We start from the raw sequence: 7,994 nt of genomic DNA, 5'->3' as shown, positions 1-7,994 counted from the left end.
CCCGCTCCCTAGTCGCGCACACTCCTGTGGCTGTAACAGTTTATTGGCAGCCCAGAGGGGCCAAGGCACCGCGGGGGGGGGGGGGGGGGGGGGGGGCGGCTCGGCCCGAAACATGCAGAGGACGGGGAGCCTCCGGGGAAAGTCGGGGAGGTGGGCTTCTCTGTGTTATATCCCAGCCCTTAAATAAATAGTATATACAGCTAGGGGGCCGGGCGGGGCGGGCAGGGCGGGGAGACGTGGGGGTCCAGTCTGGGTCACAGGTCTGAGCAGCGATCCTGCTTGCTGTAATGGTCAAACTGGTTCTTCCAGTGCACCATGTAGGAGCTCCAGCGGTGGAACTCTGCCTTCCACTGGCGCTCCGCCTCGTCCAGCGTGTCTGCGGCCAGGGCGCCCGGCAAATGGGTTGGAGGAGGACAAGGGGAAGGTCGGGGAACGTACAAGGTGGGGGGCGTGAGTGCAGGAGGATACAAGGAGAACGCAGGATGGCACGTAGGACGGTGGAAAGAGGACCAGAAGAATACGCGAAAGACGAAGACCAGAGGAAGGATGAGGGTGGAGGCGGAGCCAGAGAAGGATGGCGGGAAGGAAGGCGGAGGGAGGAGAAAATGACCGGAACATAGGGGGGCAGAAAGGATCAGAAGAGGGAGGATCCGTGGGTTGGTGGGGAAAAGAGAAGAGACAGAAATGGTTGACGGTTATAGCCCCTCAAGGGGGTGCTATCTAGCTCCTGGCCCTCCCTCTCCGCCCCCCCCCCCCCCCCCGCTCAGGCTCCAAATAATTCCATTTAAACAACAAAGTCGTGTGGGTCCCTGAGACGGGTCGTAAGTCACCACCCCCTCGCAGCACTGGCCAGTTTGAGTCTCTCTGTTTGAGGAAGGAGGGTGCGCTGGGTCGGAGATCCCTGAGTAGGGCCCTTCCCCACTGTCCGACCACTCATTAGAGGAGGGGCCCCCTGAGGCCGGAGGGGTAAGTGGCCTTGGTCACAGCCGCAGGAGTCGGGAGAGGAGGAGGAAGAGGAGGAGAAGGAGGGGCAGGGAAAGGCCGGGCCTGGGCCTCGGGGCAGCCTCCCCGTGGGCGGGGCCTGAGCAGGTGCTGGGAGCCTTCGAGGCTGGGGGGGGAGAAGAGAGGGGTTACACCCGGCCCGCTCCCACTCCCCTCTCTCTCTTCACTCCCCCTTTCTGCCCTCTCCCGCCAGCCCCTGCCCGCTGGCCCCTGCCTACCGGTTGCGCTGAGCAATTTGGGTAGGAAGCGGTTCCAGAAAGCGCAGGCCTGGGCGCGCAGCCCTCGCCGAACCTCCAGCGGCCGCAGGTCCAGGCTCACATACTGCTGCGCGCCCGCCGTGTATGGTGGCCACTGCGGGACTTTGGGGTCTCGGGGGTCATTGGGGTCCCTTCGGAAGGAAAGGGCAGGCTCAGCCTGGGGCAAGCCTGCCTCCCCCTCCCCTGCCCTTGGGACTGTGGCCTGGAGACCCAGGAGGAGGCGGGCTGCTTCCTGACCAACCCCCCCCCCCCCCCCCCCCCCCCCCCCCCCGCCCCCCCGCCGTGCCCTTTTTTGCTCCGTGGAGAGCCCATCCCCTCCTTCCCACCACCGCCTTCGGCCCTCCTTCTGGTCTCCAGAATCCCCCATCATCTGGAGCCAACCCTTTCCTCTGCCCTCCCTCTTTCTGCCTTTCCTTGTTTTACCCCTCCATCTTTGTCTTTGTTTCTCCACTTAAAAAACTGAGCCCTTACTATGTAACCAGGCCCAGTCCTCTTTCTTACAAACATCTTGTTTGCTTTTGCCAACACCCATGTGCTGTCCGATTTCCGGTCCCCTTTTTGGGACAGGTAAACTGGTGTGTGAGTATCCATGCATATGTGCATGCCACACAGCTGCCACAATCACCACGGGGCCGAGTGAATCCAGTTCTGTACAGTTCAAGCTCCTCAGTACTATGGTAACTCCTTTGTCTCCTTGTCTCTCTTTTCTTTGCTTCCCTCCCCCTCTGTCCTTGTCTCTTCAGGAGCTGCCTCCCTGCGGTCCTCTCCAGTCTCCTTTCTTTTGTGAACTTTCCCCCCCTCTCTGGCCCTGTCTCTGCTTGTCTGCCTCTCCCCGTGTCCCCTGCTCTTGCTTCTCTGGCTCCTGGAGGCCCTCCTCCCCTCAGTACTACTGACCCTGTGCGGGCGAAGTTGGCCCAGTATCTCATCAGTCGCTGAGCAAAGGTTCTCTCCTCGGCGGTATAGTTTAGCGAGGGTTCCAGAGGGAGCCCAAAGATGAACTCGATCTCGTAGCCATGGGGCACCCCCATCCAGAGGGGCCAGGAGAGCGTAGACGCACGGTGTTCAAAGATGTAGGCATAGACCCGAGCACCTTGGGCAGCCAGTCGCCCAGCCAGCTGGGCCACGGGGCACACGACGTTGTGATCGCCCACCACATCACTCATGGCCTCTCTCAGGCGTGCGGGGTCCTCAGGGTTCAGCCAGTCTGTGTAATGCAGGACCACAGCCTCGGCAGCTAGGTCACTCGCCTGGGGGACCCCGACCCGCACCCCGGCCAGGAACTGGGCCCGGCTGATGAGAGATTCGTTGTCTTTGCTGAAGCCTGGGGCCCCGTAAACCAGAAAATAGGAGCCCTCATCCTTCACCACACCCACCAGCACCTGGGGGGACAGGATGGAGGAAGGGGGCGGGGTGGGGGGGCACAGACAGACAGGCAGACAGAAACAGATGGACAAAGAGCCAAAGAGAGCAATAGTTATAGACCCAGAACCACGGAGGAAGAGACTATAAGGTTGGGGAAGGGACAGAGAGAAAGAGAAAATGTACCCACGTTTCCTTTTCTCTCTGTCCCACTGACCACCCTGGGATCTGAGGTCTCAGGGAGGAGGGTTTGGCCAGGGGCCAGAAGCCCAGGCCTTTGGGAGTTGGGTCTTGAGGTGCCTTCATGCCTGGGTCCCTGGGGGTGTGGGGTATGGGAGAACAGGTCTAGAGGAGTCAGCTCCACCCCGTCCAGCCACTAGTCACCTGCAGGCCGTGGAAGTCTCCAGCATTGATGAGGGCCTCGGGTGTGTCACTGAGGAAGTCTCCATCCACCACGGGCACGAAGGAGAAGCGGAAGACACTTTCCTGAGGCAGCACGTGCCACTCGTGGTCCACCAGATCCTGAGCTGGCCGTGTCCTCAGGCAGGCGACCAGCTCTGTGTCATTGCCACCGGCACCGCCCGGGGGACAGCCTACGAGGCGTGCCAGCAGTGTGGCCCTGCGGCGGGCCTCTCCCACACCCACTGTGGCCCAGGGGCCATTGGGTGCACCGCTCTGCAGCACAGCCCTGTGGAACAGGCCCCGGCTGGGAGGCGACAGCAGGTGCATGCCCACTGAGGCGGCACCGGCGCTTTCCCCAAACAGAGTCACTGACATTGGGTCTCCTCCGAAGGTTGCCACGTTGTCCTGTACCCACTGCAGTGCCAGCCTCTGGTCCAGTAGACCCACGTTGCCTGGGGCCTCCCGGCTCCCTGGTAGGGCCAAGAAGCCAAAGGCTCCTACCCGGTAGTTCATGGACACCAGCACGGTCCCCTCAGCCTGGGCCAGGAAGCGGCCATCATACACGTCCAGGGAGGAGGCCCCACTGTAGAAGCCACCCCCGTAGATCCAGACGAGGACAGGGGTGGGGGACGCAGGCCGGGGGTATGGTGTCCATACGTTGAGGTAGAGACAGTCCTCGCTCAGCTCGCGGTTGGGGTTCCACATCTCGGTGCCCTCGAAGCCAGGGTACAAGGTGTCCACATATTGGTAGCAGACACTTTGGAAGGCTGTGGCGTCCAGCACCCCTGGCCAGGGCCGCTTGGGCTCCGGTGGCAGAAAGCGACGGGGGCCCACAGGTGGCTCTGCGAAGGGGATGCCCAGAAAAGCAGAGACAGGGCCTCCAGGGGCCATTAGGCGGACGCCCCGCAGCTGGCCCCCACGGACCGTCACCAGCAGCTCTGGGTCCTCAGCCTCTGCCCCTCCTCCCAGGAGGAAGAGGAGGAGGAGAAGGATTGGGGCAGCCAGGGAGGGCGTGTACAGGGGACACCAGGGGGGCCTCATGGCTGCCAGGGCAGGCAGGCTCTGCTGGGAGAAAGAAAGGCAGAGGGTGAAGGCCGGAGGCTGCCAGGAGCAAGGAGATTAGGTAACACTCTTGCCCAGGGGTTATCACTGAGCTGCAGAGGAGGTGGGGCAGGTTGGGAGAGAAATGGAGAGAGACAGGCAGAGACAAGGACACAGACAGGGAGAAGCAAGAGGGGACAGAGACGGGCACACAGACACAACACCCAGACAGATGAACGCAGGGAACCCAGATGAGGCCGGAGATGGGGCAATACCTTCCCGAAGCTGCCCCACAGAGGGCCCACCACCCTCACCTCCTTCCCCCAACGGGGTGGACTGCGTTGGGCCCGGCGTGAGCAGTGTGGGCACCCACACCAGAGATCGCAGTCCACACACAGGCCACCCGACAGGGGCGGGGCCCTCACTGACGGGAGGCGCTGATGGGGAAGCTTGCGGTGGCGTGAAGGCGCAGGCTCTCTGGCGTTGGCCAGGGTCGGGGACCCTGGGGGGTGGGTTGGGCATTCAAGGGTGTGGGAGCTGCAGGTCCCGGGGCACCCCAAATCCCGCTTACTCCACACCCTGCTCCACCCTGCCCTTCCTCATCCACTGTCCGGCACGGGGTACCCGTGGGTGCCGGTCAGCTGCGCACTCGCCTCGCCCAGCCTCAGGGAACAGGCTCGTCAGCCCCGTCCCCCCCAGGACTCGAGTCCCCCATCCATCCGATGCTGAGGGGCACGCTGCCGCCAGTGGGGGGCAGTAGAGACCGAGAAAAGGACGGCGCTCCCCGCCCCGAGTCCGGGAGCCGGGAACTTGGGGCGGGGGTCTGGAGGCTCGCGGGCCTTGCGGAGGGGTCTGAAGGGCGAACCCGGACGCCTGTCTTCTCGGAGCTCCGGAGATCCCCGGCTGCAGGGGCGAGGGGGCTATTTTGGGGCAGCAGCTGCTGCGGTTCCGGCATCTCCAGCCAAGGGATCAAAATTCCCCGGGTCGGAACTCCCCCCCTCTCCCGGCGGTCACCTCTCACCCAGCCAACACCCGCCGCCCTGCGGCTGGGGGGGGTGGTGGTGGTGCTGGAGATTAACTAGGAAACCCGAGTGAGGCTAATTATAACTCGGGGCTTCCGCTGAGCCTCCCCTTTCCCCAAAATAGAGACGGAGTCCCCGTGGGAGGGGGACGCCTGGGCCTGGAAGGGGGCTTCGGCTGGGCGCTGCGCAGGGGCGCTGCGGTTGCGGGATCTGGAGGGGGGGCAGCCAGCCCGGCGCCAGGAACCTGCGCAGCTCGGGTTCCGCCCCAAGCAGGGGGCGTCGGCCAGTGGTCTCAGACTTGGGCGGGCGGGGGAAGGGACGCTCGGGGGTCCCCACAGGAATTCCAGAGCAGAGGCGGAGGCCGGCCCCGCGGGGTGCAGGCTCCCGCGCGGGCGACCGTAAGTATTAGGCGGAGAGGCAAGAGTTAAGGATGAGTGTGGGGCGGCGGGGGGCGTCGCTGGGCAGGCCCGGGGGCGCGGGGGGCGTCCCGTTTGGGGGCCTGGATCCCTCCGAGAGCGCACATTTTCCCCGGACGCGGAATGGGCCGCGGGCCGGGGGAGGGTCCCGGCCGAGGCGGGAGACTCACCTGAGGCGGCCGAGCCGGGCCGGGCCGGGCCGCGCCGGGAGCTGGAGGCGGCCGATGTTCCCCGGCGCAGGCTGAGCCGACTCTGACAGCCGCCGCCTCCGGCCCCCCGCACACACCCCCTCCGGGCCGCACGGCGCCCCCGCCCGCCCCCGCCCCCGCCCCCGCCCACTGTCTCCGCCCCCGCCCCTCCCCGCCTCCGCGGGCTGCCACCTGCCCTCCCTCTCCCTCCCTCGGAGCCGAGACCCGGAGACCCCGGGGCCCAGACGGGTTCCAGTGACAGACGCCGACAGACGGACAGACACACGGTGACAAGACCGAAAGACCCGCCGCGGCGGAGCAGACACGCACAGTGTCAGACGGACAGAAGCTGCGGAGACACACGCAGACGGACACTGGCATGCAGTGACAGCTCCAGACAGAGACCGACATTCACAGACGGACGGACACACGCTCGGACACACTGACAACCTCAGTCGGGGCTGGGGCTGAATAAGTGAACATCCTTGGCCACGACACGGGAGGTGGGGGTGGCATGGGAGGACTGGCACGTTGAAAGTGTGGCTGAGGACCCCCTTAGGGGAGAAAAGGTGACGTGCGACACTCCTGGGGGATGAGGGCACACCTGTGGGAATGAAGATGAGACCATGAGATCACGAGTGGAAATGAAGGGGGGGGCCCACGGAAGAAGACCCTCGGGGGGGGGGAGGGAGGGGTGACTCGGGGACACCCCAGAAGGCCAAACGTGGTGGCGCGCGCAAGGCTGCGGGGCGAGGCCGCACTCCGCTGCCGCAGTGGAAACTTCCGGAACCCCCGCGGGTGGGTTTGCACTGGTTCCCTGACGGGTGACCTGGGACTTTCGTCACCAGGGTCCGGTCGGGGCATGACATCACCAGACCAGGCTCTCATTGGCCGCCGCGGCCAGCAGGTGGGAGCGGCCTGGACCCGGAGCCCCCAGCCTGATCGGTAGGGCCTGAGCCGCCAGGACCCCCACGACCCACCCTCCAGAGGGTCACCCATGGGAACAGTGCGGCCGCGGCGGCGTCCCCACGCCCGAGGTGAGGGTGGCAAAGGCGCGCCGCGGTGTGCCCGCAGGAGAGCGCCGCGCGGAGAGGCCTTCCACTCCCGGAGCGTTGGGCTCAGGCGCCCACGGCCCACTGCGTGGGAGACCGGCCGGCGCGGGCGAGCGTCGGGGCGTGCGTGCGCGCGGCGGTGCGGGGTGCTGCGCGGGGCGTGCGGGCGCGCGCACGTTGACTCGGGCGCCCAGCGCCCCGCAGCGTCCCGGCCCGCGGCCGCGGGTCCGCTGCAGCTAGGGGTCGGTGTCCCCGGGTCTCCGGGATGGGGGTGGGGGGGGGTCCCCCGAATCCAGAGACGTTCCCTGCCCCGGGCCGCGCAGTCCTGGCTCTCCAAGCTGGATGCCCCCTCCTGCCTCCCTCCCCCGGCGCCTGCCAGTCCCGCGGGAAGCGACCGCCCCAGGCCCGGCGACCCGCGCCGGGTCCCCTCTCCGCTCTCGCACGACGGCCGCCAGGTGGCGCCAAAAGGAGCCTCTTCGGGCCTCTGAGACCGGGATGGGGCGGGGGGTGCGGCGATTAACCTCACCACGGTCTGTTCCCACCGTTTTCACTTTCCGCCCTTCGCTCTTTACGCACCCCAAATACCCCGCGTGGACACCGAGGTTCCCTACATCCGGCTTTCAACGTCCTGGCCCCACTGGTGGAGAGCTCCCCATGGTTGCAAACCACGTCCCCAGTTCCCCTCCCTAAAGAGCAGGCATAGGGGCTGTGGGTTTGGGTAAGGGGCAGAAGAATGGACAGTCGGTGTTGCTGAGGGAGAAAAGACTCCGAGGCAGGTTTCTGAGCGCAGGCGTCTCACCTGACTTTTCAAATCATGAGGCCCTAAGGAGGTCAGGGACCACGTTAGTTATGAGCTAGCGATACCTTACGTGACTCGGAAGGTGAAAGGACAAGGCACGGTTCGTGGGGTCGAGCCTCGCGATGGGCTCTGAGCTGACAGCGTGGAGCCTGCTTGGGAGTCTCTCTCTCCCCCTCTCTCCCTGCTCCTCCCCTGCTCGTGCTCGCTCGCTCTCTCCCTGTCTCTCAAAATAAATAACAAATAAACATTAAAGAAGGAGAGAATGTCTAATCAGAGGAATCTGCGAGTCTGCATGGAGTCCTAGGGCATGCAGTTCCTGGGCCTGCGTAGTCCGTGCGGCTAGGGTTCTATGGCTGCAAGAGGATCTGAGAGATGTTCTGAGGGGCCACAGGTGTGTCCTCAGCCTGAGGTTTGTCCCAGGATTGTGAGGATGCAGGAGGCCATGCAGATTGTGTC

At 65.1% G+C, this 7,994-nt stretch overlaps 1 protein-coding gene across 5 annotated transcripts; it reads right to left on the bottom strand.

Moving 5' to 3' along the window:
* Positions 1 to 12: 12 nt before the first annotated feature.
* On the bottom strand, positions 13 to 5,743 carry ACHE (acetylcholinesterase (Cartwright blood group)). Of its 5 annotated transcripts, none has more exons than XM_030301353.1 (6): positions 5,670 to 5,743; positions 4,376 to 4,563; positions 3,003 to 4,085; positions 2,154 to 2,638; positions 1,221 to 1,390; positions 284 to 1,108 (listed from the first exon to the last, which is right to left on the bottom strand). In XM_030301353.1, the coding sequence occupies exons 3-6, from the start codon at positions 4,059 to 4,061 to the stop codon at positions 981 to 983; spliced, it is 1,842 nt and encodes a 613-aa protein (XP_030157213.1). In that variant the 5' UTR covers positions 4,062 to 4,085; positions 4,376 to 4,563; positions 5,670 to 5,743; the 3' UTR covers positions 284 to 980. The 5 variants fall into 5 exon arrangements, with proteins under 5 accessions (XP_032447534.1, XP_032447535.1, XP_030157213.1 ...); XM_030301350.1 differs by having other exon boundaries at positions 3,003 to 4,082; XM_032591643.1 differs by lacking the exon at positions 5,670 to 5,743 and having other exon boundaries at positions 13 to 376; positions 3,003 to 4,082; positions 4,376 to 5,608.
* Positions 5,744 to 7,994: the final 2,251 nt, after the last annotated feature.

The sequence above is a fragment of the Lynx canadensis genome, chromosome E3, assembly GCF_007474595.2.
Source record: "Lynx canadensis isolate LIC74 chromosome E3, mLynCan4.pri.v2, whole genome shotgun sequence".
In the NCBI taxonomy this organism is placed as follows: domain Eukaryota; kingdom Metazoa; phylum Chordata; class Mammalia; order Carnivora; family Felidae; genus Lynx; species Lynx canadensis.
This window is presented reverse-complemented; position numbering and strand designations above follow the sequence as displayed.

Coding starts and splice junctions, on each gene's coding strand:
- ACHE (XM_030301353.1), bottom strand. CDS start 4,061: ATGAGGCCCCCCTGGTGTCCCCTGTACACGCCCTCCCTGGCTGCCCCA. Junction 2,639..3,002: donor GAGACTTCCACGGCCTGCAG/GTGACTAGTGGC, acceptor CTGTCCCCCCAG/GTGCTGGTGGGTGTGGTGAA. Junction 1,391..2,153: donor GCCAACTTCGCCCGCACAGG/GTCAGTAGTACT, acceptor TTCCTTCCGAAG/GGACCCCAATGACCCCCGAG.